General features: G+C 42.5%; 1 protein-coding gene across 2 annotated transcripts; it reads right to left on the reverse strand.

Moving 5' to 3' along the window:
• Positions 1 to 4,883: 4,883 nt before the first annotated feature.
• LOC143673991 (uncharacterized) lies at positions 4,884 to 13,135 on the reverse strand. Of its 2 annotated transcripts, none has more exons than XM_077149208.1 (5): positions 12,861 to 13,135; positions 9,890 to 11,041; positions 9,152 to 9,768; positions 8,804 to 9,022; positions 4,884 to 5,303 (listed from the first exon to the last, which is right to left on the reverse strand). In XM_077149208.1, the coding sequence occupies exons 1-2, from the start codon at positions 12,904 to 12,906 to the stop codon at positions 10,185 to 10,187; spliced, it is 903 nt and encodes a 300-aa protein (XP_077005323.1). In that variant the 5' UTR covers positions 12,907 to 13,135; the 3' UTR covers positions 4,884 to 5,303; positions 8,804 to 9,022; positions 9,152 to 9,768; positions 9,890 to 10,184. The 2 variants fall into 2 exon arrangements, with proteins under 2 accessions (XP_077005323.1, XP_077005322.1); XM_077149207.1 differs by lacking the exon at positions 4,884 to 5,303 and adding an exon at positions 8,457 to 8,575.
• Positions 13,136 to 21,610: the final 8,475 nt, after the last annotated feature.

Genomic DNA, 21,610 nt, shown 5'->3' on the forward strand with positions numbered 1-21,610 from the left:
GTCAGCTTTAGCAAACTAAAACACCATCTCAGGCCAGAGAACCTTTGCTACCTCCTATTAAAAGTCACCACGATGATTCCCAGGACTGGGTGAAACAAGGCATCCATAGAACCTCTGCCAACGTTTTAATCCAGAAAGGGCCTCCTGGAAAAGAATTACTATAATTAAAAACAGTTTCATCTATTGTCAAAACCAGTTCTTCTCAAGACACAAAAAGAAAAATGAGGCATTATCAAGAAGCAGAGCTTCTGAGATTGTAACTAGGCCTCCTTCTTCTTCTATTACCAAAATTATAGAACAGTAAAAAACATCAATCATGAAGACATACTAAAGCAAAAAGCAAACTGCAAGAAAGCCCAAAGAAACCACAAAAGAGAATAGAACTCACCTGACTGGGTGGAAAACTAGCAAAAGAAGATTGCAGAAAAGGCCCCGTAACTCAGTACTTACCCAGTTTGAGCTTGAAGAACAAACTGAAAACCAGTTGGGTGTTTCTACATAATCACAGCAGAAGAAAAAGAGTATCTACTGAAAAGTAAATACACATTTTCTGAGTAACTGAACCTGATTAATGAAGGATGTCCCCAAAGAAGAAATATTGGTCACACTCAATGACCTGATTAAAACTATCTCAGATGCTAAATATATATATATATATATATATATATATTTGATAATTACTGGATGTGCCTCAAATGTCTTAAGCCAACCTCAAGTCCTGTGGAAAATACTATTGCAATCTATGAGAAAGCTGTTCTGGCATGGGAATCAGCCTTTTGAAGAGATGTGGCATGCAATTGTAGATATTCTAACAATGAAGAGTCAAGAAAATGTCACTTTGGAGAAAACATTGAGGAGGCTTGTGCAGCCATTGAACAAATTCAAAAAGTCAACACTAAAGACATAGGTAACAATCTATAGCTGGAAAACTGGAAATGGAAAAATAAGCATCACAGAAATGTGGTATTTCAAGTTATGAAAAAAACAGCAAGAGAAGAAAACAAAAGAACCAGCCAACGATGTTACATTCTTGGATAAAGAAGCCAGAGGGAGTCCCTTTAATTAGATATAATGTGTCTACTCTGCTTCTTTAGTCTCCTGGGCTGCTCAAGCATGAGATGGGTGAGGTTAAACAATGTGAATTTGTTTACAGTTTTAAGGCTAAAAAAAATAGTCCAAAACAAGGCACAATCAAGGTGGTGCTTTATTCCCAAAGACGGATGTTCTGGGGCTAGCTACCAGTGATATTCTGTCCTTCGCTTGTCACACGGCAAGGCACATGACAGTGTCTCCTGGCCTCTCCCTTCTCTCCCAAGTGCGGTTGAATATTAGCTTCTTGGTCCTATGGCTTTTGCTCCATGTGTCTGAGTTTCACTCCACTTCTAAAGGACTCCAGTGATAGGATAAGAACCACAGTGACTGGGGCGGGTCACACCTTAACTGAAGTAGCCTCATCACAAGCCTTCCTTACAGCGGGTTTATTCTCACAGGAATGAATTAAATTTAAGAACAGTTTTTTTTTCTGGGGTTCAAACAGCCCCAAACAAGCACATATGCTATACTTGCAAGTGTTAAAAAAGATGTAATTTGATAAAATGAACTCTACATTTAAAGGGTTTCAAACACCATTGAGACGTTAAGAGAACACTTCCAAATTGCCAGATATGTGAAAAGACATTATCCTTGTGTGGCTTTATTGGAACAGTTGACAGAGTTGGGAAGTGAGACGGGGGTTTCTGGATGCCATCCTGACTCAGACACTGAGGACACGGAAGAGACACGAAGCTTCGACAAGAAGTGGGGTCCTTACTCCTGGGTTGTTGTTGTGGTGGTTGCAGCTGTGTATTTATTTTAGGTCTGGAGTTGACCCAGTACCCAAGTATTCTGATATTCAAGAAAGTGAGCTTCTTTACAAACTTCACATTACAGTAAGAGTCGCCTTCTATGTGTCAGAAAACTAATCCTATGCTCTGGATCTCAACAGAGGTGGACTTTGTCTTTACAATAGGTAAATTTTGTCAGCTAGAATATCCTTGAATATCAACCAGTTTCATCATAATGTCAGCTTATTCCCCTTACTTTTAATGAGTTCTAAATTATAGAAAGATCGTAAGTCAGCCATATAAGAACAGTACTGCTGCATCATGAGAAAATGAGGTGTTCTAGGTAATGTTTATTTTTCTATAAGAGAAGGTACCTTGTGGTAGGAAGAAAAAGGTATCAGTGTGGATATAAAAAATATTAAAGCTAAGCTGAGTGTGCAGTTTGAAAATATTTTGGACCCCAGAAAAGCCATGTTTTAATTCTGATTCTATCTTGTGGATGGAGGCAGCTATTTCATTTAATTGTGATTCAATAATGTAGGTAAGGAACTTGATTAGATTATCTCCATGGAGATATGACATGCCTAATTGTGGGTATTAACTTTTGATTAGTGGAGATGTGACTCCACCTTCCAGGTGGGGCTTGATTAGATTACTAGATTCTTTAAAAGGGGAAACAGTTTGGAGAAACACCAGAAAGGACAGAGCCTACAGAAATGACAAAAGCATCAGAACTGATAGAGCAGAAATGACAGAACCAACAGAAACTTCAGAGATGACACAGATGCCAGCACTTGGAGAACAGAGACATGGATATTTGGAGAGGCTTGGAGCCTAAGCAGATGTCGCCATGAGATGTTAAGCAAGTCAGAAGCTGGAGAGAGCCAAGTGGTGCCAAGAGATGAAAGCCAGCCTCGGAGAAGGAACCCCCACAGGAACAGAGGCTGAAAGCATAGGAGCCCAAGGAAGGAACCAGCAGATGCCAGCCACGTTACTACCTTGCTGACAGAGGTGTTTCAGACCCATCGGCCTCCCGTGAATTAAGGTGTCTATGCTTGGGTGCCTTAGTTTGGGCTTTTTTCATAGGATTAGGACTATAAACTTGTAACTAAATAAATTCCCTTTTTAAAAGTCATTCCATTTCTGGTATATTGCATTCTGGCAGTTTAATCTAATACAGGTTATTACAAATAGGAAGTGAATATAGAGAAAATTAAATGTTAACATCAGAGATGAATGAACTCTAGGCCCTGCAAACATGAACACTTAAAAAAGGCTCTAGGGTTGGGTAGACTGGCACACTCGACTGTAGAGCTGAGAGGTGAGGTTGAAAATAGAAGTAGAATTAATGGAGCAAAGATCTCCTAAATGAGGAGTTAGACACATGGATCGCCTCTCAATCTGCAAAGACAAGAGTGTATCTGTCCCAATCATCAACCGAGCTTTCCATGAGATAGGAAAGATAAGAGGTTTTGAACTTGTAGATGTGGGCATAGGAGAGTTTGGGGTAAGAAACATTGAAAGAAGTAGGAGCCCCGGTAAAGGTCTGTAGACTGAGCCCACATCCCTCTGCCTCTCCTCAGCAAACAATGTTGGGGTCCAGAATCACTACACCCAGGTCGGAGTCTGGAGTATGCTTTCACGGAGATCTGAAGCTACTGAGAGCACTGGGAGGGTCCTCACCCAGTGAACACGCAGAGGAGCACTAGAGACACAGTCATTTCTCAGGCACACATAGCCCAATGAGCTGATTCCTCCCAACCGGGTATAGGAATGGGTGACTGGGATGACCAGATACATGAGGACAGACTATTGCCTGAGAAGGAAGGAAGGAAACACACAGGCATCAGCAGTCTCTAGCTCTCTACAGAACAGGTCTTGGAGCTGACCCCATTCTCTGCATCTTAAGTGTCCCCCTGACCCCCATCCCAGTATGACAATCAACATCCTCATCTTAAAGAGTTCCTGTCTTGGTCTCTACCTGTTCTTCCTGTTGTAGCCTTTCCCCATCTCACAGACACTGTTTTCTTAAATAAAAATTAATCTCTTTATCCTGGTGACAGCATTTACCCCACCCCCCACCCCCCACTCCTCTGGCCACCATTCACTCACTACATTTAGGCTCTTCCTGCTTCCAGCTGATCTTCAAACATACTACTCGCAAATCCAATTCATAACCTTCACCTGATCTGTCCTTTCATCCTGCAATTCTTGTTCCCTGGATGGTTCAGTGCTCAATTGTCCCCTCATAGAAAGGGACAATCCAAGATCCCCCTTTCCCAGAAGCATCACTCATGCCCTTCCCTGCTCATTCTTTTCCATTATTTCATCATCACATGACATCTTCTGTGCTGTGTTTAATTTCCCTGTTGAGTATCTTCCTCCTCCCATCTCCCATCTCCTCCATCAGCTCCACCAAGACAGGGACATCCTTTCTCTTCTTCGTTGTTCTATGCCCAGATCCAAGCTGTATTTTTAGGATAAATCATTTCCCTTCTTATAGTGATTATTCTGTCCTCTGTCTTACTTCCTCCCTTCCTCCTGTTCAAAGTGTCACTTCCTTCTTTCCTTCCCCATCACTAACAATCCCCAGTTATCCCTCATTACGTTTAGAGGGAGTGTCATTTCTGGTAAAACTATTAATCCTGGGGATACCAGCAATTTCTGTGGGAGAGAACACCCTGCAGCTCCCCCGGTTTTCCTGTGAGGTGTGTCAGATTGGGCGGGAAAGGCATGTATGATCCAATGGTGATTTCTTCATGGTCAAAAAACTCAGTGCAGTACAAGGCAGAGAAATTCATCTGCATATGGAGTAGATGATTTTAATTTTTAACATTTCTTATTTTAGAATATACATATTAAATAATATACTCTCTGAGACCAGTTTAACTACATCCCAGAAAATGTATTCATTTTTTAATATTTTAATACTTATTTAGTTAAAAAAAGTTGCATTTACTTAGTAGTTGTGTCTATTAGGAAAAAAAAGTTGCTGATGTTTGAATGTCTCTTATGGCTAAACTTCATCTCCTTGTAAAGTGCAATACAATATTTATAATATATAGATTGAATAATAAATTATAGTTCACTTAAGATTACTTTTATTTTATGTTTTTAAGCGATTTGGCCTATAAACTGGCAATTATAGCTAAAACTGTTTTGCCTTTTGTTAACTCATGACCATTAAGATACATATGGAGTCTGTTTTGAGTTTATTTCACAGTTATAATTTAATCTGAACAAAGGACAGTGCATACAGAGCTACTCATGGTAGCAGATCAAACTGAAATTCTCTCACCCTGACTAGTGCAGGTGTTGCTGCAAGAAATCATTGCAGTTTAATCCCATGATCTTCCTAAGTGTCCCATCAAGATCATGCAAGGCAGTGGAACAAGGGAGGATGTGCAACAGCTGTGCTCAAGGTCTAAGCAGACCTCTGAAAGGACATGTCTCTCTTGGAGATCAGAATTGCCTGAAGACCTTGGAGGAAAAACAGATTCTGAGAAGCCCACAATGCTGAACTCAACAGGAGCTGGAAGCAAGTGGATCAACTCTCTATTAACATCCATGGGGCACTTATAAGCTTGGTTTGAGAGCAACAGAGTCAGTTAAGTAGGGGAAAAGGAAAGCAGGTGGATTACATCTGAGGGAATAATTTGGATATAAAGAAATAGAGCAGAAAATATCTAGGAAAGTGTACAATGGGAAAGAAACCATGAAATGCAACACAAAGCTCATGGTGTTGGAAGGAGCAGGAGTGAAATGGTGTCAGTAGCCTAATACCACAGTGTGAGAGTGACACGTGTGCACTAGGCTGCATGAACCAGCTCTCCCTGAAGCATTTACTTCCAAAATGCTGTGCTGTCCCTAAAATAGGCTAAAAACTCCCATGATGGTGAAATTGGCCCAATATGGGAAGAATTGCTGTAAGGGAAGTAGCCAGGTGGAGCCCTTCATCCTCCTCCTTCAGTGCCCAAAGCAGCTTAATGAATTTCAGACCAGCTGTGGTCATGGAGATCCCTCACCGGCAGTGAGCACCTTGGGAAAGCCTTTTTGAGGATAGGGCAGGCTCTGATCCAGGCAGGAGCAAGTGGGTCCACCCAGAATTTTGTCACCTGGGGTAAGTGCATCCCTGGAGTCTCTTGGAAGGGCAGATGCAGAGACACCTTTGCAACCACTTCTCCATCAGCCTTCCTGAGTTTTCACTGGTATTCCTGAATTCTGGCCATCACTTCCCCTGTTTACTCAGTTCTTAGCAATATGCCTGCTGGCCAGACAGCTGCAGCCTCAAGCTACTGGGTCTAGTTGCTGGACCTTGCCTCCCTCAGTCTGCAGCTTCCTCTCATCATGCCGAGCCCTGTGGATGAGCCTTTTTATTCAGTTCCAGGTGAAGTGGCTTGGGGTCAGGCAATGCAAGCTGTGAGGCTCTGTTCCTGCCACCAACTGACTTGGTGGCAGCCAGGCTGGGAGCCTCAGGCCTCACTCTACTCCCCATTCAGCCTCAGCAGCCCCAACCACTGTCCTCCTGCTGTTTCCTCACTAAAATTTGGTCACTCCTGATGCACAGAGGCAAAAGGACATCAGCACCCCACCATACACAAAATATATTTCTGCTAGATAAACACATAATTGTGAAAAGCAAAACATAGAAATTAGGATAAAAGAGTAATTAAAGATACTAAGTGAGGAAATCAAAATTAAAACAAATCAGAAGGAAAATATACCAGAGGAATGTATTCTCCCTGCATTCTGAACTCAAGGATGCTGTAGAAAAAAATCTGCTTGTTTAAACTACTGTTCACTTCTCCACAGTAAATAATAATTTAGAGATCAGAGACTTGATAACCAGGACTAGTTACCAAAGGGGGATTGATTAATTGGTCTGGATAAGGCTAAAATCAGTAAAAACCAGATAATATTTAAGGATGAGTTTCTTGCAGTCCAAATTATGCATTGATGTTTTTTCTAATAAATTATTACCAGCAGAACTCTTAATAAACTGTAAAATTTACAAACTGTTTCATAAAACATTTGGCAGAAATACAAAACATATGAAGGAAATAATCTATTGGAATAAATAAAATGAAGCCCAATTAAATGAAAAATTATGCCATCTTACTGAATGAATAGACTTGTTGCATAAATGAAATGCAGTTTCCATGATATCAATATGGGAATTTGAATTGTATGCATTAATAATAAATAATTGTTTTGGAACATTATTTAAATGTAGATGACATAGGTTTAATAACTCTTTTTTGGGGGGGGCGGTGCATGTTCTGGGAATGCAAGACCCTGCGTGGTCTGGGAACATATGGAAGGCAAGAATTCTCCCACCTAACCACCTATGAATCTATGAATTTTCATCTTAGTAGGAAAATAGGTACAAAAATTCAGCCCTTGAAAAATGAAGGATGAATTAAAGCAGGACATTCATCAAAAATCAAAATGCCTGAGATAGGCAAATGAAGTTGTTCACAAATACTGCTAAATGGAAAAAAATGTCAAAGTACCAGTGAAGCTGTTCAAATTTAAGAAACCAATATAGCTGTTATATGCTGGGTTGTGCGGAAAAGCATATGCACTTGCATTGTCAAAGAAGAACATTATTACATGATTTTACAGAAAGCAACTTAGTGATAGCTACAAAATTCTAAAATATACTAAACTGCAAATCTCACCATTTGAAATTATTTCAGAGAGAAATGTACAGAAAAAATATTGGCAGCTTTAAAGTCAATAGTGACAGAAAAGGAGAATGAAAATTACTTCCCTTTGATGGTAATATATAGAATAATATATGGTAAAACCATAGTGTATATTAGGCAGCCATCATAATGAAAGGGAGCAATAGCAGTTGAGAAAGAAAAATGTCAAGTATTGTATTGGGAGAAATGCAAGTTGCAGAGTAGCATACATAAAATGAGCTCATTTGGTTGAAAGAATACAAATAATATATTTAAAGACATGCATACATATACATGTGTGCAAAATAGATAGATTTGGATATGTGGGTATGATTATTTAGGCATGAACTATAAGGTAGACTATTTAGTAGATATTTATTATAAATTACCTTGGGTTCATTTGTGGGACAAGTACGGGGAGTAGAGAGTCAGAACAGGCAGAAAAGACAGGACATAAAGAACTCGGACATGTGCTCCCCAGTAGAGTTATTTATGAACATGTGTGAAGTGTACCGTAATAGTTACCATTTATATAACACATGTATTAATAAGAATTTAAAAATTAAACAATTGAAATGATATTGTGGGTGCCATATGTACTGAATTACAGGGAACCATGATTAATTGTTAAACGACAGATAGCAAGTGGGGAGAGTGTGGCCTGTATTCCCTAAAAGCAAACAGAGATGAACATGTGTATCTGTACCTATATATAAGTTCCAAAAGGAATAAAGCATGAAACAATACATGTGTGTTGTTAAAATTGCACATCTTGATGGAGGAGGTACAATTTACATGAGGGCATGGCTCTGCTTATTTCTTTATAAAAGTTTACAATTCTCGTAATGTGACAATGCAGTCTGTAAGTTAAATACCTATATATGTTAAAATGTATTAACAAATTTTGTTTGTTATTTTCTAAATAGGCAACAAAAACATACTATAACATGGTGTACCAAGATGTTAATGATTGGAAGAAAAGCATGTCCACAAAGTGCATAAAAGTCCAGACCCAGTGATCTCCTACTTCCTATTTGGAGTCAGTGACCTCTTCTGATCTCATATCTAGAAATGACAGAAAGCAATTCCAAGTGTTAATTGACTTATTCTTGAAGTACATATTGCATGTTTATGTCTAGAGATAAAGAAGCAACTGGACACAATGGACAATTCACTAGGAAACATATGGGCCTCCACAGGATTCTTACTCTCCTGTGGTGCTAACACCTTCCACCCCATTGCTCCAGTTGAAAACTCACTCTTGGATACTGTAGCCTTTTTCACCAGACTTACCATAGAGGAAGTTAACTGAGAAGATGCAGCTATCAAGGAAAAAGAATATTTTGGCCAAAAGTCTTCAGGTTGTTGGAAGTCATGAGCCATCCTCTGCCCGTCTCCAACTGCAGTACATCAGTGCTTCATTGGCTTTTGTTTTTCTTGATGGTGGTGTACAGATGGATGTCATCTCATAGCCCCAACTTCACTCTGCTCACTGGAGCCATCACTGTCTCTCTGAGAAATAAAAATAGGACACACTGTAAATGCTATGTGACAGGCCCTTATCCCCTTCCAGTGTCTCTGAAGGCTTCCCCATGCCACTCTGGGTCTCATCTCTGAAGTAGGTGGAAATGCCCCTGTCACCTTCAAGACTTCCAGGCCCAGGGACTTGATGCTGTGCATGTGACTAGACTTTTTTCCTCATTAATGAATCTGGTTCTGAATTTCCCATCTCTTCCTCATATGTGATTGTCTAGTATGTTGTCCTGTCCAGGTTTCGGAGATTTTGTGCTCTCTTTTATGCATTTACTCTCAGCTCAGGTTGTTCCAGTGAAGGATCTCAGGATAGTTGAGTTATAGAAGAGAAAAAATAAAAGCCAACAAAGGTCAAAGATATTAATAAAACCACAGAGTAAAATCTACTTAAAAGAAAATTGAAAAGTGTTTGTATATAGTCAAGGACATCTTTGCAGCAGTTATCCATGAGCTACTGGTTCTACACTTATTTAGAAAATATAACACCCAGTGGAATTTTTCTATACCAGCTGCTGCTTACACTCAAATCAAGAGGAAGCAATACATGCTAAACCCCAATTCAGATTCTCTCTGTGAGGCAACTACTGGGATATCATGAACTCATTCTTTTTCATGATGTCCTCCTGTCCTGTGCCAGGGCCCTCCTTCTTTTCACTGCCTGAATGTTGGTAGATTGTTTCCAGGCAGGCAGGATCCCCCACAGTCTGGCACTGCTCCTCTTCCTTCTGCATTAAAAATCTGTTATAGCATCCTTCAGAAACACGTTTCCCCTGGAGTCACCTAGGCTATGACCCATTTCAGCCTCCCGTGTTCCAACAATACCCCATATCCTCCTTCCTAACTTACCGTGTGGCTCACGTGCAGAGCCTTGTAAAACTCACTATCCAGATGAGGCGTCTGTCTTCTCCTGGCCTGGGTGGGACTCTGAGCCTGAACTGATGTCAGCTGTTCTGAGGTTGTTACAGTCCAGTTCCTTCTAGGGTGGTACTGCCCATGACAATGGGGTGGGGTAGAGGTGTTACAATGGAAGGAGGGGAGCTTCTTAAAGAGGAGATGGATTGAAGGAACCTAAAGGGAAGTTTCAACAGAAAATCCCACATTTCCCAGCCCAAACCCCCTTCCATGTCCACGTCAGTGTGTTTTATGGTGTCTTTAAGCGCTTTCCCCTCTGCCCTTGAGGGTGCGCTGCTCTCATTTTCTTCTGCTGCGCCTCGTGGTTCTGCAGCCTCAGCAACTCCTGCTGCAATTGCCGCAGATCTTGTCTCTGTTCTTCCAACTTCTCCTGTAAGCGGCGACAGACTTTTTCCTTTACTTTTATTTTCCTTCTCACATTGGCCTTCATGCAACGGTGGGCCATCTGGAGACACCGCCGATGAGGGCGCCTTTCTGAGTGGGGCCGTTGCATCTCCAGCATCTCTTCATAGAAGACACGGCAGCTGAATCCCTCTTTGACGCCGTGCTCTGCATGCGCCAGGACCACCTCCCTGCTCGGGAACACCCGGCAACAGGCTACACAGCGGAACCCGAGCTCGGTGGTGACTAGCCCTTCTGGGGTCGCAGCCCGGGCCCTCTCCTCCTCCTCCTCCAGATGGACAACAGGCTCGGGGGTGGGTATGTCAGGTTGCTCCTGGAAGGGCTCTGGGGAGCTGAGCAGGGACCTGGTGTTGGTTGGACTTGGGAGAGAGCCGATGGTGCTCTCTTCAGAGAGCTCAGCCTCAAAGACCTGGGGTGCTTTTCCCACGGGTGAGAATGTGCTTCCGGTTTGCCACTCAACAGCTACACCCTTTACTGTGTGCACTCTGGTGAAATAGGCACACCTGACCCATTGCTGCCCAGCAGGAGACCCGGACTGGGAGTCTGCTGAATCTGAGGTCTTCTCAGTCGAAGTCGAGGAAGAAGAGCTCTCGGACACCCTTGGGATCTTACTGGGCCTGGACTCTGGACTTTTTGATCTCTGTGTCGTAGGCTGCTTGGCACTCTCCTCTTCGGTCACAATATCTGAAAACAGAGTTATTTTAATGATCTGTTTGAATCATGGGTGGACAGCAGTGAGCTCAAGCTTTTATCTCAGAGATCACTTGAGACTTCTCCATCCAGACCTTCCCCGACACTACTGAATCTTGTCAGTTCTTTCTCCTTTCACAGGGCTCCTTTTACTTTGGAGACACTATGTGGGCAACTTCATGTCCTGTGCACATTATATTAATTAAGGTATCACCTTATCACAAACATTTTTACTCTTCAGAAGTACTAATACATACTGGGGTTTTATGTTTTCAATTGTAGATTCATCCTTTAAAATTTTTCTTTTATTTTTGATTTTTAAATTCCAATTGATTTCTGCTTTGGAATGTAGAAATTACCCCATGTGCCTGAACTTTCCTTATTTTATGTTACTTCTCTAAAAGAAGTATTCTGTGAAAATAATCTTAGTAATTTGGAGGGTGAATAGTGAAATAGAAGTAATGGTAACCTTTTTTTAAAAATCTGATTTCAAATTCTTTTCAGGGAAAGCTTATATAAAGGAAATCACGTTTAAAGAAAGGAATTTGAATAAATTGTTTTACTTCGTACCATTATACCTCTCATTTTTATCATTTTCACTAAGCAATAATTCCATGTAAAAGGTGTTTTCCCTGAATAAAACTTCCATTAACATATCCTTATTAAGTCATCTCTTTCAGGATCAAATAATGTATCCAGAACACAGTTCTCCATGTCTTAAAGTCATGATTCTATATATCTCAGATGGTCATGATGCAGCAACCGCAAAGAAAATTATCTGGGAGTATGTAATCATCAGCTTAAAGTTTTCTGTATATTTCAGAATAAGATCAGATTATTCACAATGAAAAAAAAAGATGGAGCCAAGAGTTCTTGATATCAGGGTTGAATGAAGTGCGAAAATCCATTCAGAGTCTTTGGATAGAGAGGGGTGACTGAAATGCATGGGGATGTTAGAGGCAGGCAGAGATGGAGAAGGTAACAGGAAGGTAGGCTGCACTAGGGGACGGAGCAGATGAGAGAAGCAGAGGAGGGGTAGGGTGGGCAAAGGAAATTGGCTTGGGGGAATGAATTACAGTAGCAGCTCAGTTTGAGTAAAGTAAGAATTAAAACCATGATCATGAAGTGAGGCTATGCCTTTACATGGTGTTAGGTCCTTGGAAAGTAGCAGGCAGGAGACAAATAGGATGCATTTCCTTGGAGCTAAGGAGGGAGGGGCCTGCACAACTCATCTGCCTGAGAGGAGCAGAGCTCACAGGACTAGGATACCTGGGGTGAATATGTGATACTGGCTCCATCACACTACCCACTCACAGAACTCCCTAAACATTTGCTTTCTTTTCAAGATTCTTCAAAATATGCTGTGACTCTCATACCCAATATGTAATAATGGTGAAGTAAAAATCTTCAAAAGGCCACCTTGTTCCCCTTGCCCGCATCCTTCTGACTCAGTTGCCCCCTTCCTTCCTTTTCATCTACGTGAAGAAGTTAGGTTTCAAAACTGAAAAGTGAGCAACTTTTTTGAAACTATTATAGAAATCCCTGAGATGCCACTTAATTATTTTGTTTGTTTACTCATTTATTTCGGTATTATTCATTCGTACTACACAATTTTGTTAATGGTCTACCACATGAAAGAATTATGTTCTCAGTGAAAACCTTGGTGAGTTATTGCCTCCTTTCCAATACACATCTTTTCTCTGGCCCAAGATAAATCAAATTCCAGGGAAATTAGGGGAAATCTGGGCAGGAAAATAAAATGCCTCATGGCCCACTGACCATCAGTCAGAGACAGTTTTCCTTCCATTCTTACCTAAGGTTTCAGAGAAAGGTCTCTTCCTTGCAGACTGCTGCATCATCTTGTCTGGGTGAATGTGAACTTAAAAGAGGGGTTTCTGAAAGGTTTTATCACACCTCCCAGTTGGAGGAGCTGTTCCAGCCTCTCCTGAGTTGGGGCCTTGGATTTAGTCCTAATTATCTGCCAGTCTATAGTCAAAGTCGCTCTCCCACAGGGAGATCTCAGATCACCAACCTCCCAGAAGAGCAGTTGGGATATGAGTGAGCACCAAGACTTCCAGTAACCCTTGTGTGACATCATCACTGACATAGCTGAGTTCCATGGGCCAGTTTGAATCTAAACACAGAAACAAGAAAAACAGCAGCAGTTGAAGTAGCAGTTGGCAAGGGATTGTGGGTCAGAATATATAATAAAAATGAATTTAAACTCTTCTCTGTTCTCAAAGAAGTTATAATCTCCAAAGAGATGGACATGCAGTGCTTAATAACTAAATGTGATGGGATATCTATTTCCCCCAAACTTCTCATCTGACTCTGATTGAATCTTTACTCTTCAACTGTAATAACACAATATCCTGTCTGAACCCCCTCAGGTATCTTTGTACCAGAGTCTTAACACAGGCTGTTACTTCTGACTACAAGTCTTCCCTTTCCACTTCTCCTCTCCCTTTGTTCACCCTGATTTGGAGATACATGGTATTGAAAAGAGCTGTACTCTTCTGTAAAAGACATTATACTCTATCCATCTCAATATTGTCATTAGTATGGAACAAGTGTGCAGCTGATCAAGAGTATGAATGCTGATCACCATATGAACGCTGGCTGTTAGTATTATGATTTAGGTGACAGTTTGCTTAGTTAGTCCAGTCAATGTGATTTTCCTTCTTGAATGATTCAGAATGCCCAAATACAGCTTCTATCCTTGCTTTCCTCGTGGATCATGGAAGATGGTCATTTTCAAATATCTAGACTCTGAAAGTATTGTATCAAATTAATGGAAAATAGGAGGATTACTTCATCATTGCAGTTCTAGAAAGTAAGAAAGTTCCTTCCCATAATAGGTACCCAGTATCCATTTGTGGAATACATGAATGTCTGGTCACTTTACAAAGGGACACTTCCCTACTAGGCATCCAGTGGAGAATGGGACTGTGTGACATGTATAGTTGCTCATCTTTTAACACTGATATCCCAGGAATATTATTGTGAAAATCCTGAGTCTTTGATTCTAGCCATGTTAGTATCTATGAAGTAGTATCACAGTGTGATTTTGATTTTGATATCCAAGATGACTAACATGGAGCATATTTTCATGCAGTTTTGTATATTTGGGTGTAATCTTTAGAGAACTGTCTATTGAAATCCTTTGCAACATTTAAATAATGTTTGTTATCTTTATATTGAGTTGTTTATGATCGTTTCATATTGTAGTCAAAACTCCTTATCAGGTATATGATTTGCAAATATTTTCTCCCATTCATTAAGTTCTCTTTTCCCTTTCTTGATGTTGTCCTTTGAAACAGAAAAGATTTTATTCTTGATGAAGCCCAATTTTATATATTTTCTATTGTTTATCATTCTTCTGATGGTTTTGGAAAATCCAAGGTCATGAAGTTTTACCTCACTTTTATTCTAAAATTTTAATAATTTTTTCTGTTATTCCAGTATTTATCCATTTGAGTTGTTTTAAATGTTGTGCAAATAAGGACCCAACGTTCTTTTGTATGTGAGTGTCAAGTCTTATTGATCATTTCTCAGAAAAAGTTTGCTCAGTCTAATAGAAATTTCATTGAATCTGTAGATTAAATGAGGGATTATTGTGATCTTAATATTTGGTGTTCTGAATCATAAACATAGGATTTTTTAAATTTATTTTAATCATCTACATCATTTCATCAGTTTTTAATTTTCTGAAAGTAAAATTTACAATTATGCAGTTAAATCTATTCCTAAGAATTTTATCTTTTTTGATGTGACTGAATAGAATTTTTTTCTTGATTTCATGTTTGGATTATTCATTGCATATATAAGGAAATAGAACTGAATTTTTTAGATTGATCTTATATCTTGCACCTTTTTGAACTCATTAGGTATAGTAGTTTGTAGGGGATTCTTTAGGATTTTCTTCATACAAAATCATGTCATCTCTGAATAGAATAAACATTCTCCTTTCTGGTCTGCCTGGCATTTAATTCTTTTTGTTGCCTAAGTTTTCTGATGAAAAGCTCCAGTACAATCTTAAATGTAAGTGGAGAGAGCGAACATCTTGTCTTGCTCCTGATATTTGAAAGAGATCATTTAGTCCATTCACCATTAAGTGTGATATTCGACATGGGTGTTTGAAGGATGACCATGATTAGAATGAGAAAATTCCCTTCTATTCCGAGTTTGTGAGTACACCTGTTGTGGAAGGGTGTTGGTTTTTGTCAGATATTTAATGCATGTTTGATATGATCATGTCATAATGGTTTTTATTCTATTGATAAGACATAATGATTGATATTTAGGGGTCAAAACATCATTGCAAATCTGACATCAAACTCATGTAGTTAAGCCATATAATTTTTCTATGTTGCAGGATTCAGTATGCTAGTATTTTGCATTGGAGATTGCATCCACAGTTGTAAGGTATTCAGTTCTATAGTTTTCTTTTATTGTGAGTTATTTATGTAATTTTCATATAATGTATATTTTAATTGGGTGTTCATCTTCATTTTATTATTTAATTTCTTATATACCTCATGTCTCTGTGGTCTCTCTGTTCCTTCTTTGCTGATTTATTTTGCATTTAATAAATATTTCCTATCATAGCATTTTTATTTGATGATTGCCTTATTATATTTTTTGATCATGCTAATGTTTTACATAAATGTGTGTGTATAAACTTATCTGAATCAGTTTAATATTTTTACTAGTTTAATTCCAGATGCATATGAGAACATTATTCCTATATAATTCTATCCTTATTTTTCTCTTACCATGATATTGTTATTCATAATACATCTAACTGTGTGAAAAAAATGAAAAGTACCTTGTTATATTTCATAATTTACTATCTGATGTAATTTCCTTAGCTCTTTACAGACTTTGTCCCACTCACTCTTTTCTTCTATTATTGGAAATCATAGCAACCATATATTTCTATATGTTATAGGACAAACAATACATTGAACACTGTTTCAGCTTGCTAAACCTGCCAGAATGCAATCTCCCAGGAAGGAATTTGCTTTCCAGGGGGAATTTATTAAGTTATGAGTTTAGAGTTCTAAGTCCATGAAAATGTCCCAGTGAAGGCATCAACTGGCTGATACCTGTACTCTGAGAAAAGGCTGCTGGCATCTGAAACACCTTGTAAAGCCCACAGTTAGCATTTGCTACTCCTTACTCCCAGTTCCATTGCTTTCAGCTTCTGAATCCAGTAGCTGTGTCCTTTGGGTTTTCTCTTAGCATCTCCAGGGCATTTCTCTCTCTAAGCATCTGTGGTTCATCTATAATTTTCTGCATAATCTCTTGGTCTGATGTCTGTATTATAGTGGTGTTAGCTTACTAGAATAACTTAGGGAGTATTCCCTCCTCTTCAATTTTGTGGAAAAGTTTGAGAAAGATTATCATTACCTTTTCTCACAATGATTCATAAAATCATCCTGAATCCCTCTGGTCCCTAAATCATCATAGGTTGTTCATTTACTCTAAGCAGCCTAGTTTCTTGGCCTAGAGTTGCTCATATTATCCTCTACTGATAGTTTTTTTGCGTGTGTTATCAGTAGTACTGTCCCACCTCTCAGTTCTGATTTTCTTTATTTGCATTTTCTATCTGTTTTTCTTTGTGTGTCTGTCTCAGAGCATGTCACTTTTATTGCTCTTCTCAAAGAACCAACTTGTGCATTTGTTGATAGTCCCCTTTTTGAAATGTTCAATTTAATTTATTTCTGCTCTAATCTTTGTTATTTCTTTTCCTTAGGTTCACTGTCAGCTGAGTTTAATGTTCCTTTTCTAGTTCCTCCAAATATACAGTTTGTTATTCTATGTTAGCTCTTTCCTCTTTTATAATGTTGGTGTTTAGCCAATAAATTTCTCGCTCATCCTTGCCTTTGCTGCATCCCATAGTTTTTATATGTTGCATTCTCATTTGCTTTCATCTTGAGATATGTACTGATTTCTCTAGTAATTTCTTCTTTGACCTACTGATTAAGAGTATGATGTTTGACCTGCAAGTATTTGTGAATATACCAGTCCTTCTGCTGTGACTGGTTTGCAGCTTCATTCCATTATGGTTCTAGAAAATGCTTTGTATATTTTCAAATTTTTTCAATTTGTTGAGAACCTGATTTTGTCCCATCATATGGTCTATCCTGGAGTGATCCATATGCAGTTGAGAAGAATGTATATCCTCCTGTCGTGGGGTGTATTTATCTGTATCTATCTGTTATGTCTGGTTCATTGATCTTATTATTCAAGTTATCTATGTCCCTGTAGATCCTCTATCTAGACATTTTACCTGTTGATGATGACAGTCTCGTTAAAGCAATCTAGAAATGTCTGTTTCTCTGTAGTGTGTGGCCAATTGCTGGCTCATATATTGGCACAACCTTCTTAGATGCATAAATGTTCATGATGATTATTACTTTTTTGTTGATTCCCTCCTTAATTATATATAGTGTTGTCCTTGGCTCTTAAAATTTTTGCTTTTGAATTCTATTTGATCTCATTTAGTTTACTACTCCTGATCTTTTTGGTTACCGTTTGCATGAAATAACTTTCCCAACGTTTCACTTTGAACCTATTTTTGACAACTAGCCTAAAGTGAGTCTCTTGTAGAGGGACATACACATAGATGGATCACATATTTTTTATCCATTTCCTCTGTCTGTGTCTTTTGATTGAGGAGTTTAATGCATTAACCTCCATTGTAAAGGCAATACATTTCTCAACCATTTTAACTTTGTGCTTTTATATTTCCTGTCTGAGTGTTTCTCATTTTTTACCTCTTTAGTTACACATACTGGCATTCTTCTTTCCTCCATTCTTTTTCAAACTTCTTTCTCCCGTCTTTTCCTTTCAGCCTGTAGTACTCCTTGTACTACCTGTGGCAGAGCAGGTTCCTTGTAAATAGTCTCTCCCAGATCCCAGCTTATGTTTGTCTGAGAATATTTTAAACTCTCCTTCATTCTACAATGACTTTTTTTCCAGATAAAGAATTATAGGCTGCAGTTTTTCTCTTCCAATGTCTTAAATATATCATCCTATGGCCATTTCACCTTTATAGCTTCTGATAAGAAATAAGAACTTCATCTTATTGTAGCTACTACATAAGTTATTAATCACTTGCTCTTGCTGCTTTCAGAATTCTCTCTTTAATTTGGTATTTGACATTGTGATTAGTGTCTTGGAGTAGGTGTATTCAGATTTATCCTGTCAAGAGTATGTTATATTTCTTGAAACTGTATATTGATGTCTTTCATAAGAGTTAGTAAGTGTTCAACCATTATTTCCTCTAATATTCTACTTGTACCCTTTCTCCTCTCTTTTACTTATGGTACATCCATGACATATACTTACATGTTTCATGTAGCCATTCAATTCCTTGAGACCCTACACCATACTTTCCATTCTTTTCTGATCTGTTTTTTCCCTGTAAGATTTTGTATGCACTATCCTCCATTTCTGTGATCCTTTCTTATGTCCCTTCAAATCTCCTATTGTATATCTCTATCTTTTCTTCATCTCTTCCAATGTGCCTTTTATTTCCATATGTTCTATTATTTTGTACATGCTTTTGAATTATTCTTTATGCTCAATCGTTATCTTCTTTATATCCTTTATCTCTTTTGCCACACTTTACTTCATCTTGAATTGGCTTAGATTTCTTTGGACATGATTAATGAGTTTTTTCAATTCTTATATCTCAGCTGAATTTTTGGTTTGTTCCTTTCTCTGTGCCATATATTCCTGTTTCTTGTTGGGGCTTGTAATTTTTTACAGTTGTTTAGATTTTAAAAACTGTTTGATGAATTTATTCTGAAGGTCATTTGTCTCTCTTGCTTAGGGTTTTCATGTTGAATGGATTTGTGCAGAAGCACTTCTTTGATGCTTGGTTGAACTTAGTCTATACCTTTATAATAGGCTCTGTCTAACTAATTAGATTTTTTTGAACAGGGCTGAGGCAGGGGCTGGGGAAGGGGCAGGGACTGGGATGGAAACAGGGGCAGGAACAATGGCTGGGGCAGGGACAGGAGCATGGCAGGGGCAGGGCAGGAGCAGGGACAGGGGCAGAGCCAGGGGCAGGGCCAGAGTCAGGGGCAGGGCAGGGTCAGGGTCAGAGCCAGGGGCTGGGACAGGGGTAGGGACAGGACCAGGGATTTGAGCAGGGTCTGGCGCAGGGGCATGGGCAGGGCCAGGCACAGGGTCAGGTTAAGGGTAAGGGGCAGAAGCAGGGGCAGGACCAGGCCTGGGGCATGGCCAGGGGCAGGGTCAAGTCCAGGGGCTGGGACAGGGGCAGGAGCAGGGAGAGGGGTTGGGACAGGGGCAGGGATTTGGCCAGGGGCTGGGGCAGTGCCAGGGGTAGAGCCAGGGGCCTGGGCAGGGGCAGGGGCAGGGCCAGGGGCTGGGACAGGGCCACGAACTGGGACAGGGGCAGGGGCAGTGTCAGGGGAAGGGGCAAGGGCAGGACCAAGGGCGGGCACAGGGGCAGGGGCTCAGGCAGGGCCACAGGCAAGGCCAGGGTTAGGGGCTGAGACAGGGGCAGGAGCAGGACCTTGGTAGGGGCTGTGGCAGGGCCAGGGGTAGGGCCAGGGGCAGGGTATGGAATGGGGCAGTTGCAGGGGCAGGAGTAGGGCCAGGTGCTAGGGCAAGGGCAGGGGCACAGGCAGGTCAGAGGCAGGACCAGGGGTTGGGGCAAGGGCAGGGGCAGCACCAAGGGCATGTTCATGGGCAGGGGTAGGGCTGAGGGCTGAACCAGGGGCAGGGGAAATTGCGGGCCAAGGGCAGGACCAGGAGCAAGGGCAGGACAGGGGCAGGTCCACAGTAAGGGGCAGGGACAGGGGCAGGACTAAGGGCTGGGATAGGGGCTGGGTTAGGGGTAGGGGCAGGGCAGTGGCCGGGGCAGGGCCAGGGACTGGGGCAGGGCCAGGGTCAATAACAGGGGCTGGGGTAGTGACACAGGCAGGGGCAGGGGCCGGGCCAGGGTCAGGGACTGGGGCAGCGGCAGAGGCAGGGGCAGAGCAAAGGCAGGGGCAGGGGCAGTTCCAGGGGTTGGTGCAGGGGCAGGGATAGGACCAGGGACTGGGTCAGGGGCTGGGTCAGGGGCTGGGCCAGGGTCACGGACAGGGGCTGGATATGGGCAGGGACAGGGCCATGAACTGGGTCAAGGAAAAGGGCAATGGCAGCACCAGGGGCAGGACCTGTGGCAAGGCCAGGGGCAGGGTCTGGGATGGGGGCAGGGGCAGAGACAGGGCCATGAACTGCGACAGGGGCAGGGGCAGTGGCAGGGGCTTGGAAGTGCCAGGGGAAGGGGCAGGGGCAGGGCCAGGGTCAGGGGCTGGGAAGGGGCAGGGCCAGGGGCTTGATAGGGGCTGTGGCAGGGCCAGGGGCAGTGCCAAGGTCAGGGGCAGGGGCAGACGCAGGGACATGGGCAGGTTTTGGGGCTGGGTTTTGGCAAGGGGCAGGGCCAGGGCTAGGGGCTGGGACAGGGGGGAAAGGGAATTGGCCAGGGGCAAGGGTAGGACAGGGGCAGATCCATGGGCAGGGACAGGGGCAGGGGCAGGACTAGGGGCTGGGGTAGGGGCTGGGTTAGGGGCAGGGGCAGGGCAGGGGCAGGGTGAGGGTCATGGGAATGGCCAAGGGATGGGGCAGGGACAGAGGTAGGGGTAGGGCCAGAAGAATTCTCAGGGACAGGTGCAGGGCCAGGGGCTGGGGCATTGACAGGGGCAGGGGCAGGGATATGACAAGGGGCTGGGACAGGGACAGTGGCAGGGGCACGGGTTTAGGCAGGGCCTGGGGAAGGGTCAGGGTCAGGGGCATGGGCATTGCCAGGTGTTGGGGTAGGGCCTGGGCTAGGGTCAAGGGCTGGGGCAGGGGCAGGAGCACAGACAGAGGCAGGGGCAGAGGCAAAGGAGGGGCAGGGGAAGGACCAGGGGCTGGGGCATGGACAGGCCAGGGCCAGCAGCAGGGCCAGAGGCTTGGGCAGGGGCTGGGGAAGGGGCAGGGCAGGAGCAGGCCCAGGGGCAGGGGCTTGGTAGGGCCAGGGGCAGGGCCAAGGTCACGGGCAGGGCAGGGGCAGGGGTAGGACAAGGGCCAGGGGCAGGGGCAGGGCCTGGAGCTGGGGTTGAGGTAGGGGCAGGAGCAGGGGCTGGGGCAGGGGCAAGGGGCAGGGCCAAGGCCAGGGGCTGGGGGAGGGTGAGGGGCAGGGCTAGGGGCAGGGCTAGAGGAAGGGGCATGGCTAAGGGTAGCACAGGAGCAGGGCCAGGGATGGGCAGGGTCAGGGTCAGGGTCAGGGACTTGGCCAGGGGCTGGGCTAGGGCCAGGGCCAGGTGCAGGGTAGAGTAGCTACAGGGGCAGGGCCTGGGGCAAGACCAGGGGCAGGGACAGGGCCAGGGGCTGAGGCAGGGGCAGGGGCAGGGCCAGAAGAAGGGCCAGTGGTAGGGGCATGGGCAGTGGCAGGGGCAGGGTATGGAATGGGGCAGTTGCAGGGGCAAGGGCAGGGGCAGCGCCAAGGGCATGTTCAGAGGCAGGGGTTGAGGCGAACACTGAGCAAAGGGGCAGGGGTGG

This window comes from Tamandua tetradactyla, chromosome 2 (assembly GCF_023851605.1).
Source record: "Tamandua tetradactyla isolate mTamTet1 chromosome 2, mTamTet1.pri, whole genome shotgun sequence".
Classification (NCBI taxonomy): Eukaryota; Metazoa; Chordata; class Mammalia; order Pilosa; family Myrmecophagidae; genus Tamandua; species Tamandua tetradactyla.